The following is a 22,140-nucleotide window of genomic DNA, read 5'->3' on the forward strand; positions in this document are numbered from 1 at the left end:
TTTAGGTAGGTATAATGGGCACTGCTTCAAAATCTTCTCCACATTACCCTAGCCTGAATAGTTAAATTTTTAGGGGCTCTGCTTTAAACCAAATGAGCTGCCTTCCAAGTGTTCCCCCTAGTGGTGACAAGGATCGGTTTCTTCAACAGCCAACTGCATGTTAAAAGAAGTTGACAATTTGCATATCATGGTGGAAGAAACATGCTGATCTCCTCAAATCCAATGTTTCTTGTGCTGTTTAAAAGGGCAATGATGGCTAAAATATATCTTCCAGAGACAAAGTGTCACCCACTCCAGCCCAGCTTGGGCTCTTCACCTGCAAGTCTGGTTTGAAACTCCATCTGGTATGCAAAGGATGGGTGGAATTAATTCAAAGTACTAATTGAGCTTATAAAAATATTCCAGAAATTTTCCAAGTACATTTTCAGCCGCAGTTTAGTTTTTATTTTGTATGCGCATGTGTGCGTGGGACAAAACTCAGGGTACAGTGAAAGGGATTTGAACACATGAACTGCATATCAACGGGTCAGAAACTGAACATTACCACATACAAAACTCTTTCTAGAGTTTGGTTCTGGCTACTAAGCCCTTTTTACATTCCAATTTTAATTCTAATGACAGTGTAGTTTTAAAGCTGAACTCCAAGGAATCAGCTAAACACACAATCGACTGATATATGGAGGTTATTTTACCTACCCAGTGGTTTGTATTTCTGGTCATTCCGTCCTGACATTTATACAGCTTTGTCAGACAGAACAGCCACAGTGTTTTCTCTAGTCACTTCCCTGCCCCAGCCTATGAATAGACCATGAAGGAGCAACAGCAAGCTGAGAAACTAATAACTCTGCTCACTCTGCTTTCTCCTCCTGTCAGAATATTCATTGCTAGCACGTGTTAATGGAGCAGAATCCAATTGGCTCCTAATGCTGAAGGGCTGATACCAAATAAAATTCAATTATTTGCACTAGCTGCATTCATAAATACCTTTAATACCATTTTAGGTGGAAAAGGAATGGTAAAAACAGGCGGCTGATCCACGTTTTTACTGCTCCAGCAACCTGCCTGCAAATTAACATGGTGGCACCTCAGGATTGTACACATTGCCATGGCTGCGATGCTTCATTTAACTTTGGCATGGCAAGCGGTCAATGAGCGGTCAATGAGACCATGTTGGTCGCTTGGTGCACTGTACTACAATGCAAGATATTGCTTGGGAGCAGAAAAAAAAATAGGCATTCAGGTGGCGGCAAGAGTATCACCTTCTGAATGACTGCAACACGCCATTCAATCGCCTCTGAAAAGTGATCCACCATGGACCACTTCTCAGAGGGGCGGCAAATTCACGCGCCAATGTGAACAAGGCATTCATGAATACATATTAAAATTAATAATTTTATATCTTCCTGGAGTTTAGCTTTACCTCAATATCCAATTTTGTGGTATGTTCCATTTACATTCCAGGTTTTAATATAAATATTCTGGTGACAGATTAAAGACGTCTCCATTAAGTTATTACAGATTTCAGAAGTGCTGAGTCAACCAGAGAACAGCATGTTAATAAGTCAATTTTCTGGATTGCCGTGTGCCTTCATTCATCTACATTAAAGAAACTGTGCAGCTGATAATATAAAACCTTCAAACCCCAGTATAAGAGACATTTATGATATATTTGGATTTGCTACAACAGTAGACTTTCACTAATAATGGCACTCAAAAAGTTATGGCCTTTGCTGAATCAACTCTCTAATAGCTAATTTGATACATTTTAGAGGTTCAGAGGTAAACAGTGAGCTCCATTTCAATGATATCCTGTGTGCTTTCCAAATGGGTTTTATTCTACAGCACCCTGGACAGCAGCCTGGATGTAGACTGGGCAAATATTCAGGACCTTGGACAGCAGGATATCACGTGAAGTGTATCAAAGCCCAAAACCAAAATCCAAAATAAGATTTTACAGCAATTAATAAAAACTGACCATTGTAAGCACCTCTGTCAGTGTTAAATGGTTTGGCTCAACCATCTATCTGCCATTTTGTGGACAGCTTGGTCTGCTAAAGGAAGTTGAGAAATAACAGACTTACTGGCCAGATAGCCAGATAATCAGCTGAAAAGGAAAAAAGCCTAAAAGGAGAAGTCTAATGCAGCCACCACCTCTGAGGATTGGTAAACTGCAATATATTACATTTTGCTTTTGGGTTTAGGTAGACTTTTAAGTGTATGGAAACCCTAACAATGAACTTCTCTTATTTGCTCCCTTTTGGTCTGTTTATTATTCCATTGGAAGCATTTAGTTATATCTGTTTGATAAGTGCAAACAATCCCCAAACTGTTGTTTTTGTCAGAATTCAGAGCTGTCCTGTGTCCTATGCACACTTCCTGTGTTGTCCCAAAGTACCCTTCAATTTCCATTTGTGGACTACAGAATGATTAGCCTTTACGTTGTAGAAATTTGAATGTTGAGTAGTCTAATAAAAAGACTATCATACCAGGAAGCACACTGCTATTTTTCAGAGAATGCACTGTATTTTTTTTTATTGGACTACAAGGCATTCTCTGATTGGGTGAGGTGGCAATTGTGACATCACCCACCCTTACTGTACACCTCATCCAATCAAAGACAGCCTTTATTCACCAAAAACCTTACAAGGCATTCTCTGATTGGATGAGGTGGCGATTGTGATGTCACCCGCCCCTACTGTACACCTCACCCAATCAAAGACAGCCTTTATTCACTGAAACATTACAAGGTATTCTCTGAATGGAGGTGGTGCCAAGTAGACAACTCCTTGTGCTAAGTGTGCAGAGGAGAAGCAACCAAAATAGCTACTTATTCAGTAGTACAAACTCCTTCCACTATAGTCACCAATAATGAATATCCAGGGTAAGGCACATATGGCACATGGCCCGGGTCCCAATTTATAGAGGGGTGCTGCTCCATGGGTCAGCAAAAGTTCGCTGACCAATGGAGACAGCTGAATTTTTTCTCTCCCCACCCCTCTCTCATACACATCTCCCCGCCTGGCTCTTAGCCAGCAGGGATGATCTGGTCAGTGTCCATTCAATCTCATGGCAAACAGTGATGTCACTGGTTGCAAGAAGCAGGGTGTGACACCGGCCAGAGCATCCCTGTTTGCTAAGAGCCAGATGGGGAGATGTTTAAGAGCCATACATATCTCTCCGCCTGGCTCTTAGCAACCAAGGATGCTCTAGCCAGTGTCCCACCCAGCTCCTGGCAACCAGTGATGTCAGTGGTAGACAGGCACTGGGCAGGATGCCAGGGGTGCAATTTATTGTAGCTACGTCTCTTATTAATAATATGCACTATATTTCTCTGATAAGATATGTAAACTGTTGTTGTACCTTCTCTTCGGGCATTCGCAATGATTTTGGCTGAAGATTTGCTCATGACGTGAACCACAAAGAGCGGGCAGTTGACTGAGTTGGCGATAGTGATGGCTCTCTGAGTGGCTTCGGCCTCTACTTCCTCCGGGCGACACAGTTCATGACCCTCTGGGCCTGTGATACCCAGGGACAGCATCTTCTTTGCTCCCTTCAAAGGTAAAGTGTCTATTAATATGTGCACATGGATAGAATCGAAAGCTGCAGAAAAAAAGAAAAAGGTTCCTGGCGCGTAATTACCATTATATGTCTTTTCAGCGTTTTTAGTTACAGTGTAACTCTGGTCTAATCTTTATCTTGTTTTAGAAAGAACAGTGAAGTATTAGAACAGCATAGCAGTATTTTTTGCTGTCTATAACCCCATTGAAGTGTCCTTGGAGTTTTGGATTTAGACATACTTTTATATACCAGGAAGATTGGTAAATCTCGGATCTAAATGCCAACCAAAATTCTGATCCAGCACTTCAACATATCTTCATTTAAGTAGACAGGAACTGCATAACTTATTCAAACACATATTTCATGCAGCAACTTGGTATATATCAATATCAAATGATAAGATATCTTGGAAATTAAACTTTGGGGCAGATATAAAAAATCCTATTTATAAAAAAATAAATCCCTATTTTTTTAAAGCTGAACACTGTGTAACTATACTATGTAACTCCAAGTAAGCAGCTCAATAAGTTAACATATTTTTATTGGGACTATATTGTCCAAAGTCTTAGACCTGGTATTGGGTAAGAGTGCAGCAGCTCTGTATCCCAGTACTGCTATACAGGCTGCTACCAAGACAGATTTATGGTGCTGTGCCATTTCTATATATAAATACATATAATGATTTTAATGAATGTATAACTGGAAGAAATTATGCTTTTAAAAAGCTGCCTAAAGTTTAGCTAGTGTAGATATCTTACTCGTTATATTAGCTTCCTGACCTGTAAACCCCTTCACAGCAAACTGGAAGGAGCAATACTGTAAGCCTATTAGACACTACTTCATTGCTCTGTAAAGAGGACCTACATGATGAAAAAGAAGAATGATGACCAATGTGCTGCTACTTAAAGGAGAACTATGAGCTGAGAGATTTACAATCATCTTCAAAGTTAGAGCCGACATGTGACATTGAAACTGTCACACGTCGGCTCTATAGATCGGGAAGTGAGCAAACACATACCGTCGCTCGCTCACTTCCTGATCATCTCCCTGCAGAGAGCAGTGACTGTCAGTCACCGATCCCCGCAGGGATTCCCCCTTCCCTCTCCGATCCTCCTCTGTATATAGAGAGTGATAGCCCGCTATATACTGAGCTTTGGGTTAGGGGAGGAGGTTAGTATATGACCTCCCGTGACCCTAAGAGAACTATGGGATAAAAAGGTTACCCCATAGTTCTCTTTTAAGGCTCTGTTCACATTATGTGATGTGGGTGCGCACGCAATGCCGCACGCGATCCTACATCAAATGTTGCAATGTTAGGTGTCCTACTGGGCCATTATTTTTAATGACACCCCAACGCAGCTAGCCATTGCACATGCCTTGTATCACATCACATCGGATAGTTACCTATGACCATGCCATGTGGTGGGATGCAATTTAAAAAAAGGTGCACATACTTTAAAATGAATGGGCTGCCTACTGCAGCACACTACATGCGCATACTGCAACACCTCTGCGATGTTGCACTGAAAAGGTGTGAATGAGGGCTTACTGTCCAATCACAGGCTTAGATGGATCCTTGGCCAAGTAGTGTTCCTTAAACTTCAATGAAAAAATTGAGGTCAGAAAACTGGAAGAAAGGAATTATAAATCTATTGCATTGACTGTTCTATACACTGTATGTATTTCAATGACACATTTAGCAGTTTTCCTGAAGTTCAGCTTTGAATATAAACCCAAAATGAATGTATGACCACATGCAGTGCATTCTTTTTTTCACTTTTTGCAGTAGTATGAAGACAATCTTTAGTTAAACCACTAGATGTCATCATTGTATCATCTTTATTTTAAAGGCTTCAGTCATCCTTTACCTCAGCAATTAAATCTCCATTCTCGGCATGCACCTGGGCGATGGCCCCAATGTTCTTACAGCAAGTAAATGCCTGATGCAGCTCGATGTCATGAACCATATACAAGTCCTTGTAAGCCATGAACATCTTAAATGAATTGACACCTCTGTCTCTCACAAGGATTTCCATCTCTTCCTTCACCTGTATAAATAAGAACATTAACATCTTGTTAGATGAATGAAACCGCAAAAGCATATAAAAGATTACGTCGATCTCATTGGTATTGGTATACTTTATGCAGATATAGTAAACTAAATGTGAGATTGTAGTCCATCATGGTAGCAAGCTTGGAGTGCATACTGGTAGGGAACAGGCTTTTCGAATCAGGCTGTGGCAGGTATTTATCCAATTTAATTGGATAAATACTTAAATTTTCACCTACTCCTTAAAATTATAACAATTGCATACAGTAAATAAGCTGGCAAGTGGTTGCTTAGACATTAAAAGCTTTCATGGAGGGATTGTCTACTCTACCCATAACCCCAATGTCTGGGCATTTTAGAAGGCATGAGCTGACACATTACGGTGCCTACAATCCAGGCAGTAGTTTATATAGGACTTGTTTGCTTTAATTGCCTTATCACTCGCTCCCACAGCGTCCTCCACTGAATGCAATTGTTCCCCTGAAGCTGCTTCTCCTTGGCACTCCATCCACTGGTCACACTCTGACATCATAAATGGGGATGAGCTTAGGTTTGAACCAAACCCAAGCTCATCTGAACTCAGAAAAAAAGCCAACAGTGTTGGCTGTGGCCGGGGCATTTCTCGTCCTGCAACTCAACTATTCTTCACTCTCCCCATGCCAGAATGCTAGGTGTAAGCCTGGACTCTGACCTCTACTTTCAGGCTCACATCACTGTCCAAATCTTCCCACCTTTACCCCTATCACATCTCCAAAATTCAGCCCCTTTTAACCATTGAAATCACAAAGCTACTAATCTGCTTACGTGTTATCTCTCACTTGGACTATTGCAGCTCCCACCTCATTGGCCTACCTCTACACAGGCTATCCCCCCTTCAGTCCATCATGAATGCTACTGCCAGTCTTATCCACTTTACCAACCACTCACCATCTGCAAAACCCTTCTGCCAATTACTCCAACCTTGTCTCAAAATATTACCATCCTCCCAAGACCTTCTTCTCTCTAGCTGCCTCACCTCTTCCCATGCTAACCTCCAGGAATTCTCCAGAGCCTCTCCCATCCTTTGGAACTTCCTACCCCAACCTGTCCCACTATCTCCTTCTTCCTTCTACACCTTTAAGTAATCCCTAAAAGCTCATCTCTTTGGGGAAGCCTATCCCACGTCTATATTGTAGTTTCTCATGAGCCTCCTAGCCTCATTGTCTTGAATAGTATTGTAACTGTACTGTCTCTCGACATATTGTAAAGCTCTGCGCAAACTGTTGGAGATATAAAACATTCTGTATAATAATAATATTAAGACTTGCAATCCTGCATTGTAAGCAAGGATGCCAAGGGCCTATTCACAACAGTGTCGAAGGGGAGAGGAGAGAGCTGGTTGTTGGGAAAGTGAAAGATAAGGAAAGTAAAGGTGCTTTCTAATGGTACTCGAGTCAAAAACAAGTGTTTAACCCTTGCACTGCAGAGGAGCCCCACTGCAAAGGTAGTTTTTCTGCAGAGTTTAGTTTTAAGCCCTCCTGCTGTTTTAAGTGCAAAAAAAGTGCAGTTATTTCCAAGCAGAGGCTAAACCTGGCACATTATCATTTTGTATCCTGGCTGTAATATAAAATGAAGCAGAGTCTAATTCAGCTGTATAAATTAGATGGCTTACCTTGTCACTCCACCAAGTCACAGCCACATGGAGAGCATAGTCACAGCACACTTTGGGGTCAGCCCAGCTCTTCCAGGTGTCAAAAGCTTCAATCAGAGAATGACCTTTCTTGGGGATGGCAAAGTCGATGATCATGGTGGTTCCTCCTGCCACCGCAGCCTATAATGACAATATACTGAATGATCAATGTGAAACCCGAAGCCTTTACCCCTCACAAGTTCCCAAGACCCAGATGAAATATTCAATAATGCAATTTATTAAAATGCTACATTTAGGGCAGAAATATTCAGTTTGGGACATTTTCTATCACATAACCTTATGCCAGTGCTCTTTAAAAGCACTCCTTTTAGTATTTACAATGACGGATGAAGGATCCCTGAGTGGCCATGATATGTTGCCTTTTAATGACAAGATGTACGCACGTCAATAAATACCATTTTGGACATTTGACCTTAGTGTGCTGGTGACATATTATATCTACTAGGATACCATTAGAATACCATTTTACTTACCTTATTCCTCACTCCTGCAGACTTTCTCCTCTGTGCGACCAGACCCCTGAAACCGCTCCTCTATGGTGCTCCATCCGTTGGTCAAACGTGGTCATCCTCATGTATAGTGCATGACCAGCAGTCCTGCATTGCAAGTAAGGATGCTGATTGAGGGCTTGCCCACAACTGGGAACAGAAGGGAAGAGGGGAGAGCCAGTACCCAAGGAGCGAGGGATAAGATAAGTAAAATGGTACCCTAGACAAAAATGCACATTTAACCCTTGCAGTTTGGTGGGGGAGGCACCACTTCAAGGGTAGTTTTAAAATTTCCCGAGTTCAGCTTTAATCTGCAGCAACTAAGGCAATATCCAAAGCTTTCTGCTGTGGTGTCACATTAAAAGTGATTGCAGCCATGTTAGTGCACTTGCAACAAACAAATAAATACTGTCCATGATGCATTTTTTATTTGCGCTAACAGTTAAATTTTTAGGACAAGTTTGAAAATGTAACTGTTGTTAAAAGTATTGCGGACTGTACTCTAATATTTTGCTGTTGAGTAAGAAAATGCAGAACCAACAATAAAAGTGTTTGTTATATTGCCTCAACATGTTCTACATAACTGTGCTCTTGTATTACATGTGATTAAATCGCACCGATAAGAATTTTTGTTAAAAAACTGTTATAAATACATTTCCCACCAGATGGCAGAACCAGCTTACATTTGTAACAGACTGAAGATGGCTTGTTACATGGAAATTCATACCCCCAATGCGTCTGCTTTAGGTTTTTTTATGTCAATATAAGCTGCCTATATCATCTCTATTAACCTCCCTGGCGGTATGATTATCTCGGTATTTTTTCTTTCTTTTTTTTCCTATTTTTTACTTTTGAATTTCTCGCCGGTTCCGCCCCCCTGCGACGCCGGCACTCGCAGGGAAGGAACCCGGAAGACGCCCGAGTGTGGCTCAGGGTTACCGCTTTTGGTACAGAAAATTAACCCCGAGCCACACTCAGGATTACCGCCAGGAAGGTTAAAGAAGAACCTCACTCCCCCAATACATTTTTTTCTATCCCTGATTCCTCTCTTACCTTGTCTGCTGGGTTTGTCCTCAAAAAACATGCTTGCATGTCCAGCGAATCCAGCGCTCCACTGCTGCATACCAGATCCCAGGCTGTCTATTCTGGGTTTTTACAGTGGGTCCCCTGATGATGCACTGTGTGGTGTATTTTGCCCAATGCATGTGCAGTGTGGTGTATTTTGCCCAATGCATGTGCAGTGTGGTGTAATTTGCCTAATGCTTGCACAGTGTGGTGTAGTTTGCCCAATGCATGCACAGTGTGGTGTAGTTTGCCCAATGCATGCGCAGTGTGGTGTAGTTTGCCCAATGCATGCGCAGTGTGCTGTAGTTTGCCAGTTGCATGTGCAGTGTAGTGGAGATTGCCCGATGCATGTGCAGTGTGGTGTTGTTTGCCTAATGCATGCACAGTGTGGTGTAGTTTGCACAATGCATGCAATTTGGTGTAGTTTGCCTAATGCGTGTGTAGGGGGGTGTAGTTTGCCCAATGCATGCGCAGTGGGGTGTAGTTTGCCCAATGCATGCGCAGTGGGGTGTAGTTTGCCAGGTGCATGTGGAGTGTGGTGTAGTTTGCCAGGTGCATGTGCAGTGTGGTGTAGTTTGCCTGATGCATGTGCAGTGTGGTGTAGTTTGCCCGATGCATGTGCAGTGTGGTGTAGTTTGCCCGATGCATGTGAGGCTTGCCCAATGCATGTGCAGTGTGGTGTAGTTTGCCCGATGCATGTGCAGTGTGGTGACGTTTGCCCAATGCATGTGCAGTGTGGTGTAGTTTGCCCGATGCATGTGAGGCTTGCCCAATGCATGTGCAGTGTGGTGTAGTTTGCCTAATTCATGCGCAGTGTGGAGTAGATTGCCAAACTGCACATGCATTAGAAGAATTAGGAAAAGCCATAAACTGAACAAACTAGGCTTCATCTGCAACTAAGATATCACTTTTGCATACCTCCCAACGTTTAGAGATGAGAAAGAGGAACACCGTCAAGCACAATAGTTAGGAAATGGACACATCCTTGCCATGACCTCAGATACTACTTATAGACCATTAAGAATTTAAAAAGCCAAAACAAGGATTTTTTTCCTACCATTTCTTTTTCTTTATACTGGCTTTTCGAAATAGTAAATATAGTAATTAGGAGATACGATAAAGGATTTAGTGCAGGATAACACTGCTGGTAGTTAAATAGAATATTTGCATATATATATATATATATATATACAGTATATACATCAGACCAAAAAGAGAGACAACTGGGGAGGAAAGAGGGACAGGGGGATTTGGTTCCAAATGAGGAACAGTTGGGGGTGTGCTTTTGGGGGGACAAAGCATTGGGTAAATAATTAATGTTATTTAATAATAATTAATTAATTAATTACAGAAGGTTCTAACAGCAAAAGCAGTTGGCAAGAGGCTGCAGTCCTCCCAAGGGGCACTGTGAAAACCAGGTTTAGTTTAGTTGCTGGGGGTTTTCCTAGTACATTAATATAAAAATAATGAATGTTTAACATAATATTGTTATTGCTAAAAACTGTTATTGTAATATAGTTGGAAGAGTCTTTATTCCATGGTCCATTACATCAAGTGATTTTTAGTCTGTGACCACACTGGGGAGATTTCCATCACTTACTGTACTTGTAAACTCATACAAGAAATGTTTTATATATCTAAGAAATGACAGAAAAAGAATGGAAATATCCCCGATCAGGACATAGATCACAATAATATCCTTGCTATATATAAAAAGAAATACATTGTTTTGGCTGAAGTTGAGCTTTTATGTAATTTCAGATTTGCAAATGTGAAAATATTTTTGCTATTGTGTTATATTAGAGAGGTATTAATTATATTTGTAGATAGACTGAGCTCAGTATTTGCCTCAGCCTCATTCAGCCTTCCTGGACCTAAATTTAGGAAGGACAGATTTACTCTGTAATTGGGGCACAGCTTCCAGAGTACAGGTCCTCTTTACCCACTTGAGGGCCAGCATGTTACACCCCCTTCTTGTCCAGGCCATTTTTTAGTTTCCAGCCTTGTTATATTTTTTCTGACATGTACTCAGGTCATACAACACTGCACCAAAAAAAAAGAATATACCATTTTTGGGACAGACAGAGCTTTCTTTTGGTGGTATTTAATAAGCAAACAATTGTTGTTGTTGGTTTTTTTTTATATATAAAGGAAAATTAAAAATAAACCTGTTTTCCTTACTTTCTGTTATAAAACATAGCGAATAAATATCTCAGAATAGTACAAATTTTTTTGCAAAGTGGGAACCCCAAGGTGATCTGATTTTTTTGCCACAATTGTTTTTGAGGGGATTAAAACATGAAGCTAGGTAATGGTGTATAAGATACAATAAATGTACAAGGCAAATACAGTGGGAGGATGGAGATGAAGGGGTTAATGTACAGATGTGCAGGATAAGAGAGGAGAGTGGTTAATGTCCAGGTCAGAGACAGAATGGCACTGACATATACTGTAGAGGAGGGAATGGGCACTGGTACTGGATGATACTAGGGTCATCCAGTACCAGATGGCTCCAATCAGAAAGCTATTTGTCAGCAAACAATATATGATGCTGTGATTGGTTACAGTAAACATTTATTACAGAGTCAATTTCCTTGGCTCTGTACCCCAGTGGCAGACCTAAGGAACTAAGGGCCCTTGGGCAAGATTTCTTTCTTGATCTCTATATACACAGCGATCTCTATATACACAGCGATCTCTATATACACAGCGATCTCTATATACTCTGATCTCTATATACTCTGATCTCTATACACACTGATCTCTATACACACTGATCCCTATATACTCTGATCTCTATATACACTGATCTCTATATACACACTGATCTCTATACACACTGATCTCTATATACACACTGATCTATATACACACTGATCTCTATATACACTGATCTCTATATAGTCTGATCTCTATATACACACTGATCTCTATACACACCGATCTCTATATACTCTGATCTCTATATACACCGATCTCTATATACACAGCGATCTCTATATACACACTGATCTCTATACACGCCGATCTCTATATACACTGATCTCTATATACACAGCGATCTCTATATACACAGTGATCTCTATATACTCTGATCTCTATATACACCGATCTCTATATACACAGCGATCTCTATATACACACTGATCTCTATACACACCGATCTCTATATACTCTGATCTCTATATACACCGATCTCTATATACACAGCGATCTCTATATACACACTGATCTCTATACACACCGATCTCTATATACACTGATCTCTATATACACTGATCTCTATATACTCTGATCTCCATATACTCTGATCTCTATATAGTCTGATCTCTATAAACACTGATCTCTATATACACTGATCTCTATATACTCTGGACGCCCACACGCCAGCCGCAGCTCCCGCCCGCAGCTCCCGCCCGCAGCTCCCGCACGCACACACGCACAATGGAAGCGACATCCGTCGGGACTGGCAACAGCACGCCGCCTTCCGGGGCCTAGTCCACTCCTCCCCCAGCCAGGTAAGACATCCCCCGAAAATATTATTATTTCGTGCAAAAAAATAAATAAGACACTGTCTTATTTTCGGGGAAACACAGTATATACACAGCGATCTCTATATACACACTGATCTCTATATACTCTGATCTCTATATACTCTGATCTCTATATACACTGATCTCTATATACTCTGATCTCTATATACACTGATCTCTATATACACTGATCTCTATATACACTGATCTCTATATACTCTGATCTCTATATACACTGATCTCTACATACACACTGATCTCTATACACACTGATCTCTATATACTCTGATCTCTATATACACTGATCTCTACATACACACTGATCTCTATATATACACTGATCTCTATACACACTGATCTCTATATACACTGATCTCTACATACACACTGATCTCTACAAACACACTGATCTCTACATACACACTGATCTCTATATATACACACACTGATCTCTATACACACAGTGGTCTCTATATACACCGATCTCTATATACACTGAACTCTATACACACACTGATCTCTATATACACTGATCTCTATATATACAGTGGAGATTATAGCACACACTGATCTCTATATACACAGTGATCTCTATATACACAGTGATCTCTATATACACAGTGACCTCTATATACACACTGACCTCTATATACACACTGACCTCTATATACACACTGATCTCTATATAAACTCACTGATCTCTATATAAACTCACTGATCTCTATATATACAGTGGGGAGTATAGCACACAGTGATTTCTATTAGACATGTGCAATTCGTTTCATTCCGAAACGAAATTCGGATGAATTTTCGGACATTCGGATGTGTCCGAATTCCGAATTACAGATATAACGAATGCAAACGAATCCGAATTTCCGTTTCCGAAATTCGTTAGTGGTAGTGCGTTCGACCGTTCCTTTCGCTTCTTATTCGTTTCGTTCGTTCCAGCAAAGTGGCATTAGAGAAGGAGAAAAAAAAATTTCAAATGTCACTTTGCTGTAAACGAACGAACGAATAAGAACCGAAATGAACGTTCGACCGAACTACCGCTAACGAATTTCGTCCGAATCCGAATTCCGAATCCGAATTGACTTTCACACCCGAATCCCGAAAAACAAAATAACACAAAATCCGAATTAAAACGAAACTAAACAAATTTTTTGACAGTGCACATGTCTAATCTCTATATACACAGTGGGGAATATAGCACACACTGATCTCTATATACACACTGATCTCTTTATACACACTGATCTCTCTATATACTGATGCTGTATTGGTATTAGTGCATCACTACTTCTATTCTACACCCGTAGACACAAGAGGGAGTGAGAGTAAATCTCTCCAAAGGGAAAACCCCTCCAGCTGTCACTGGAGCAGGTGACTACATCAGCAGATTTTCTTCTTTATCCTGTTCTTGTGACAACAATTTTGATGACCGGCCCTTAACAAATCTATCAGGGGTTCTAACCTATCAAAACAAAAATGTTTTTGCTTTTGATGGACTTTAACCTTATGGCTGGTGGAAAGTCACACTTTCTTCAGGTCACTCGGGCAAGGGGAGATTTGCAGGTCAGACTTGCCTATCACCCTGCTGGATCTGACACTTTTGTTTCTCCTGCTAAACACCTCCATGACAGCTCCTTCCTCTTCCTAATGGAAAGCATCTAAACTGCAGGATCCCCAGGATAAGTCGAGAGATAATTGTGGGTGTCTGCTTCATTCACTACTCTGAGATATTATTTTTCCTTTGAGGTTTTCTGAGTCGGTCTATGAGAAGTCCCAGACACACTTCGGAGGTGGGGAGGGGGGACTCTTTCATTGCAGGAGTCACAAAGCAAATGTGAACTGTGTACACTCTTTATTGGCAGAGGTTATTTATGGTGACCATGCTCAGCACAGACAACGATGGAAGGGGTTAATGATCATTGCTACACATGCCTTTAATTATGACCGGAGGTCAGAGGTTACATCTGGTCTGCTCTTACTGCTGCTGGGCCCTCTGAAGAAAACTCTTATCTCTCCAGTGAAGTCTCAGCAACACCCCCCAGATCCGATCATCCTGCTGATGGATTATATATTATAATATTGGGCTAGCTCACTGCGTGAGAAGGGGGGGATTTTTTTTGTGCAGCACTGAATGAACTTCTATCTACTTCATCCTTCACAATCTTTTCAGCCTTCTGCTAGCACCCTCCTTTTGTGATTTGCACTGTCCAATGGAATCACTGCACTCTGCTCATGTGCACACTAGAGGGTGAGTACGAGCACAGAATAAAAATTATGCTATAACACATTGTCCCTTCCTAGGGTGGTTAAAGAGAGCCTGTTTCGAGAGAAACCTGGATGCTGCTGTTGTAGGTCTTTCTTTTTAGAAAATACTACTTGCCTGGCTGTCATGCTGATCCTACTGCTTCAATGCTTTGAAACACATGTCTGGAACAAGAATGGAGATTAGAGTTCTGGCTTCACTCTCAGCCTCTAATTTTGATGCCTGTTCTGTGCCAGTAACTCAGAAATACTGAACGCAAAGACAGCCGGGCATGTAGTAGTCATAAGCTGGCCATTCACCTATAGACAGTGGCGGAACTACCGCCGGTGCGGCCTGTGCTCCCGAACCGGGGCCTGAGCATACAGTATCCATCCAAACACAGCACCGGGGCAGAGATGGTGGGGCCCGTTGGTGTCTGGCCGCAGGTTACCATCGGATCGGTATGCGGCGGGCCCCCCCATCTCTGCGCCGGGAGTGTCTGTTGATCACATTGGTATCCGGTGGCTGGCGGGCCCCCTCATCTCTGCGCCGGGAGTGTCGGAAATATCCATTGCTTTGAAATGGATATTTGTCCAGAGAGTGGAGCCAACAACTGAAGTAGAGCTGCAGCTAACGATTATTTTCAAAATCGATTAGTTAGCCGATTATTACGTTCGATTAATCGGTTAATCGGATAAACAATAAAATACATTTTAAAAAATGGCTCCAGTGATGGGTCTACTAGTTTGTATTGAGATTGGAGTCCATCACAGGAGCAAGCTTGGAGCGGTGGAAGTAAAAAAGAAAAAAAATAGTGTGGTGTGCAATATAGTGAAATGGAAAGTGTAAAATTATACAGCAATGAATGGCATCGGCTATAGAGGACTACAAATCCCAGCAATAGTACATTATACAGCGCAATGCAGAATATCACCAGCTATAGAGGACTACAACAAATCCCAGCAATAGTACATTATAGCTGGCGGGATTCTGCATTGCGCTGTATAATGTACTGTTGCTGGATTTTGTAGTCCTCTATAGCTGGTGGTATTCTGCATTGCACCACTGTATAATGTATTACTGCTGGAATTTGTTGTACTCCTCTATAGCTGGTGGTATTCCGCATTGCGCTGTGTAATGCATTATTGCTGGGATTTGTAGTCCTCTATACAGCGCAGTGCAGAATATCACCAGCTATTTAGGAATACAACAAATGCCAGCAATACATTATACATACAGTGTACAATGTATTGCTGGGATGTGTATTCCCATGTATAATATACAGCACAATGTACCATCAGCTATCGAGGAATACAAATCCCACTATCCCAGCAATACATTATAGAGCACCATGTGGGGGGGAGTGCAGGCTTACCTGAGCAGTCTTCCAGCAACTTGCTTCTGAGATCGGACCTGTCTATTGGCGGCTGTCATCCCCCCACACCTGCTCCTCCTTACTACATCTCCCCGCGTCCCTTTGCCGATCGTGGATGTGGGTGGGCGGTGAGTGTGAGACGGGGAGGAGGTGCGGCGTGAAGAGCGTGGATGCTGGCGGGTCTGGCAGCGGCGAGTGAGGTGGGGAGGAGGTGCGGCACGCAGCGTGTGTGGAGTCGTGAATGGGACCAACTGATCGGAAGCCGATTAATCGATTATTGAAAAAGTTGACAACTTTTTCAATAATCGATTATAATCGATTATGTCGATTAGTTGTTGCAGCCCTAAACTGAAGTACTGTATAATCGTGTCCAGATTCAGGACATGTGATTCTGTTTTGGTTATATAACCTCTTGGGGTTTTATGTTGTTTTGTTTGTAGCTTTACAGTTTATGGAAGTATTAGGATCATTTGAATCAAAAGAATGCATTCATGCTGAGGAACTCTAGATAAAAAAGGATATAGTTGCTACTCTATACTTGCAATATATTTTCTTATTCTATATAAACAAATCTGTTCTCTTTAGTAGGCTACACTCGAATTTCATCCGGTTCTTGATAAACCCATCATAATTCACACAGTGGGTGCCCCTGTCGGAACCCTTCCACCCAGTGTTTCTTGATCATCTTATCAAAGGAGCCAGTTCAAAAATTCTCGGTCGAATGGAACTCCATTTGGGTATTCTAATAGGGGCTGGCGGCTACTGTCAGAATACAATGGAAAAAGCACGGGATAATCCCATCCACACTCATAAGCGTTGATGGAGGGATCTGTTATATTTTCTTTATTCTGCCCACAGGTTGTATAACCAGCTTTCGCTATGTGGCTGCTTTCGGCAAAGAGTGGGACACAATTTTTTGGTCTTGCACTTACTGCTGCATAGGTTATACCCAAGAACAAAAATGAAATATATTACAGTTACTAGTTCTTAGATGTGGTGACTGCAATAGGTTGTTTCCAGGGTTTGACCCTTTATTTAGCACCTATTGAAGTTACACACTTTCAGGGGCGTAACTAGAAATCACAGGGCCCCATAGCAAAATTTTGTATAGGGCCCCGTGATTGCTAGTTATGCCACTTGCAGAGCCCACCATAGTCTCTCTATGGTGGGCTCTGCATGGTCTCAGTTGCGCTGTACGCTTCTTACCTGTCACCTCCATGGTCGCCGCCGCCGGGCCCCTGCCTCCTCTTCCGTTCCCGGGCTCCGCCTCCTTCTATGGACGGGCCCTGCCTCCTCTTACATCACTGGCCCCACCTGCTCTTAGATCGCTGGCCAGTGATATGAGAGGAGGTGGGGTTGCTGTTAGGCGGGCCCCGCCCCCTTTACTGCAAATGCCAGTGATCGATCGAAAGTTCGAACTTATCGAGTTCTGGGACCGGAAGTCATGCGGTCCTACAACTCGATAAGTTTGGACTATCGATAGAACACCGGTGTAACCGGCCTATTCTGCCGCATCTGCTGGCTGTCACTGACACAGCTCCGCAGCGGCTGTGAGTGGGAACGTTCTCCTTCACAGCAGCTGCTGAGCTATGTCAGTGACAGCCAGCACCTGAGACGCCATAGCGACCCAGGCGGCCCACACGGCATCAGAGGGATGCCTGGCCGGGCCCCCCTGTGCACGGGCCCCATAGCGGCCGCCTGGGTCGCTATGGCGATTGTTACGCCACTGCACACTTCCTTTACTAGGGTGTGTCAAAGATCATGCCCATGGCGACAAACTAACCAGGGTGAGAGTTTTGTTTGGTGAATGGGGAATAAGGAGAGAGCTTGCCGTGGGAAGGTAAAGCAAGGCTGTGAAACAGTCATTGCAGTCTGCTATACCACCAGATGTGGACTTACCCATAACTTGCTGGCTGGGTCACAGGCAGATAAAAGTCTTGCATAGAATCTAAGGCAGTGGTTCTCAACCTTTCTAGGGCCAGGACCCCTTGGTAACATTTGCCACATTGTGGTGACCCCCGACGGTAAAATTTAGGGATGACGTGGCTGCTGCAGCGACATCTGGCGATGTGGCAGGAGAACTGACACTGCTGCGCTAGGAGAGGGCTGAGGAGGACTCTCACCTAGCACAGCAGAAATCACACAGCGACCCACAGGTTGAGAACGACTGCTTAAAGGAGACAACAAATCCTCTATTAATTGGATAAAAAAAAGGCTCCAGTGATGGAACTACTAGTTTGTATTGAGATTGTAGTCCATCACGGGAACAAGCTTGGAGCGGTGGAAGTAAAAAAAAGTGTGGTGTGCAATATAGTACATTGTACAGCGGCGCAATGCAGAATACCAGCAGCTATAGAGGAATACAACAAATCGCAGCAAGAGTCCATTATACTATAATGGACTCTTGCTGGGAGTTGTAGTCCTCTATAGCTGCTGGTAGTCTGCAGTGTGCTGTATAATGATTATATGGCGCAACGCAGGATGCAGTAACGGGTGCTCATAATGACTGGGGATGGCACCGCTCACAAAAGAACTCCAATGTCACCAGCACCAAGATTCCATGTTAGTGCAAAATCCATTTTATTGATAGTTGTCACTCAAACGGCAAGCGCTTTAGGGGCAACACAGGTTCCCCTTCATCAGGCTCAGAAATGACATAACAGCATAAAAGTACCACAACCTTTATATAGACATTCTAGAATGTAATTTCTGAGCCTGATGAAGGGTACCCTGCGTGGCCCCTAAAGCGCTTGTCGTTTGAGTGACAACTATCAATAAAATGGATCTTGCACTAACATGGAATCTTGGTGCTGGTGACATCTGTATTGGAGTTCAGATATGTACTATTGCACATGAAAGATGCCCCCCACAAAAGATGTCACAGGTTACTTGTGGCATTTTTTATGGGGGCACGTTTTATGGTCTATACTAGCCCCCCCCCCTTTCAATTGATATTTAATACAGTATAATATACACTATATTGCCAAAAGTATTGAGACGCTCCTCCAAATCATTGGATTCAGGTGTTCCGTGAAATTTCCTTGTTGTTGTGCCAATTTTGAAATTGGCACAACAACAATGCGTAGAGAGCTTCATGGAATGGGTTTCCATGGCCGAGCAGCTGCATCCAAGCCTTACATCACCAAGAGCAATGCAAAGCATGGGATGTCGTGTTGTAAAGCACGCTGCCACTGGACTCTAGAGAAGTGGAGACGTGTTCTCTGGAGTGATGAATCAGCTTCTCTGTCTTGAAATCCGATTGGCGTGTCTGGGTTTGGCGGTTGTCAGGAGAACGGTACTTGCCTGACTGCATTACGCCAAGTGTAAAGTTTGGTGGAGGGGGGATTAGGGTTTGGGGGTGCTTTTCAGGGGTTGGGCTTGGCCCCTTAGTTCCAGGGAAGGGAACTCTTAAGGCATCACCATACCAAGACATTTTGGACAATGTAGGAACAGTTTGGGGATGGCCCCTTCCTGTTCCAACATGACTGCGCACCAGTCCACAAAGCAAGGTCTATAAAGACATGGATGAGCCATAGACACAATCCTAATCCTTGTGAACGCCTTCCCAGAAGAGTTGAAGCTGCTATAGCTGCAAAGGGCGGAGCCAACCCAATACTGAACCCTACGGACTAAGACTGGGATGCCACTAAAGTTCATGTGCATGTAAAGGTGTCCCAATACTTCTGGCAATATAGTGTATATACGGTTACCTATTAGTAGTGGAGACTTGGGCATGCGGGCTATTTGGTCCCAGATGACACCGCATGGTGGAGACGGAGGATGATTTTTCCCTCTCCCTGATGTCACTTCCTCCCACCCAGCCGCGGAGTAGAGAAACAGAGGGAGGGACTACACAAGTGACAGTGCCGGCACCAGCAGGAAGCCACAAGTCCGGTGAGAATAATGTGCCTGGGTGTGAACCGGGCTGACACCCAAGCACAGGATTCCAAATCTGGACTGTCCGGGTGAATCCCGGATGGGTGGCAACCCTAGACACTTTGCATGTTTCTGCGGCCAAAAATCCCTACCCCCCCAGCAATTTTCTTATTTTACTAACTTACATTTATTAACTGTTTCCACCGGCCCGTACGTCTACCGCAATGTCCCATGCTTGGGACACAAGGGATGGCATATATAATGTCTCCTTGCATTCTGGGGTTGAGGGGGCATGGCAGTGCCATTCAAGTCAATGGCACTGCAGACACGTCCCCCGTCCACAGTATGATCGGCCGACAGGAACGTGCGGTAATAAAATGCCCTGCGTTCCAGTGCGGTGGGATTGCAAAAAATAGTGCATGCATGATTTTTTGTGATCCCACAACACTTGAACGCAGGGCATTTTATTACCATGCGTTCCTGTCGGCCATTCGTACTGTGGGAAGGGGACGTGTCTGCAGTGCCATTCACTTCAATGGCACTGCCACTCTCCGTCCCGTCCCAGAATGCAAGGAGACATTTTATATATGATCCTTCGCGGTCCGGGCACGGGACATTGCGGTAGATGTACGGGCTGGTGGAAACAAGCCCTTAAAGTGACATTAAACCCTCAGATTTTTTAACATAAACCAATACTGTAATGTGTGCCTTACTGTAATCCATGGTTGTTTCCCTTCTCTTTGCTGCTCTTCCTTTTAAATCTGTATCTCTTCTCATGCTTGGGGAGAACTTCCCTTTGCAGCTGAGTGCCTCTTCCTGTAGTGCTGGCTCAGGTTGTGAACTTTCACACAGACACCATGTATCCATTTCAGAGACAAGGCAGTCTGCTGCAAAACAGAGGTTCTGCCCAGCATGAGAAGAGATAAGGATTTAAAAGGAAGAGCAGCAAAGAGAAGGGAAACAACCATGGATTACAGTAAGGCACACATTAGTGACATTAAAATCTGAGGGTTTAATGTCACTTTAAGTAGAACACCAGACATAAGTTGTATTTGTTTTGTGTGTGAGTATTAAAATATAACACATAACATCTGTGTCCCCAACCTTCATTTCCTATTGTGTCACCTATAAAGAAATTGTGTGAGGTTTTGTTCCCCTGCCTGTATCCCTGATATGTACACATAAAAGATGCCCCCACAAAAGATGTCACAGCTTACCTGTGGCATTTATTTATGGGGGCATGTTTAATGTGCAATACTGACCCCCCCCCCCCTTTTCAATTGATATTTTCTTTGATAAAATTTTATAAATACCTGTTTTTAAAATTGAAGGGTGAGGTGAGAAGACAGGTTGTTGAGGTGAGAAGGGCGGTCCCAAACGAGTCGCAGACGAAAGCGCTGCTCTCTACTACCACGCTGGCTGGCCCTCTCGGCTCCCTCTTTCCCTGATGTCACTTCCTCCCACAACGGCCGCGGAGGAGAGAAACAGGGGGAGGGACTGTGAGTCCAGGGACTGGAGACAGTGCCGCCTGGTGTCCGCCACCCGCCGAAAGATGTGCTAGTCTGCAGCATTGTATGGTTTGAATTATGTCCCCGGGTGGGAGATGGGCTCAGACCCGGGCACATGATTCCAAACCCGTACTGTCCGGGTGGAACCCGTACGGGTGGCAACCCTAGTCCCTGGTTCAAATCCAGGTCAGGATACTCTGAAAGGAGTTTGCATGTTCTCCCTGTGGTTTCCTCCCACACAGAAAAGCTGGAAGGTTTATTGGCTCATGTCTAAATTGGCCCTCTATGTATGCATGCATGATAGGGGCCTTAGATTGTAAGCTACTTGAGGGCAGGGACTGATGTGAATGTGCAACTATGTAAAGCGCTGTATAAATTGTCAGCACTATACAAATGCCTGTAATAAATAATGGAGTAAAATGCATCTGCAATGAACAGCAGCTTGGCCACTAAAAACACATGTGACAGGGTGACAACAGTAGATAGCAATGATAGTGCATTGAAGGGAATTGCCTGAACAAGGACCTTTACAACAGGATCACCATTTATGGATAAAGCTTTAGAATCAAATATATTGAAAATGTATTTTGAAAAAACATTAGTGTCAGTTTGCCTCTTAAATAATACATTTTATTGTAACATAAATATACCAAAACTACCTATATGCAGGTATTGTGCCTACTCCAGATTCTGACCTTGATCATCTTTTCCCACAATCAGCCTGTGAATGTGCTGGCAACTATAAG

At 43.1% G+C, this 22,140-nt stretch overlaps 1 protein-coding gene across 2 annotated transcripts in view; it reads right to left on the bottom strand.

The window, feature by feature from the left end:
- Positions 1 to 22,140, bottom strand: part of DPYS (dihydropyrimidinase) — a 60,769-nt gene that overhangs the window by 33,148 nt on the left and 5,481 nt on the right. For both annotated transcript variants that reach the window (XM_018559414.1, XM_018559406.1), the window contains exons 2-4: positions 7,260 to 7,418; positions 5,427 to 5,606; positions 3,361 to 3,550 (exon numbers count right to left, since the gene is read on the bottom strand). In XM_018559414.1, the coding sequence (XP_018414916.1) occupies positions 3,361 to 3,550; positions 5,427 to 5,606; positions 7,260 to 7,418 (529 nt within the window). The remainder of the gene's footprint in view (positions 1 to 3,360; positions 3,551 to 5,426; positions 5,607 to 7,259; positions 7,419 to 22,140) is intronic.

Source organism: Nanorana parkeri, unplaced genomic scaffold (genome assembly GCF_000935625.1).
Source record: "Nanorana parkeri isolate BGI_ZX_2015 unplaced genomic scaffold, ASM93562v1 scaffold16, whole genome shotgun sequence".
Classification (NCBI taxonomy): Eukaryota; Metazoa; Chordata; class Amphibia; order Anura; family Dicroglossidae; genus Nanorana; species Nanorana parkeri.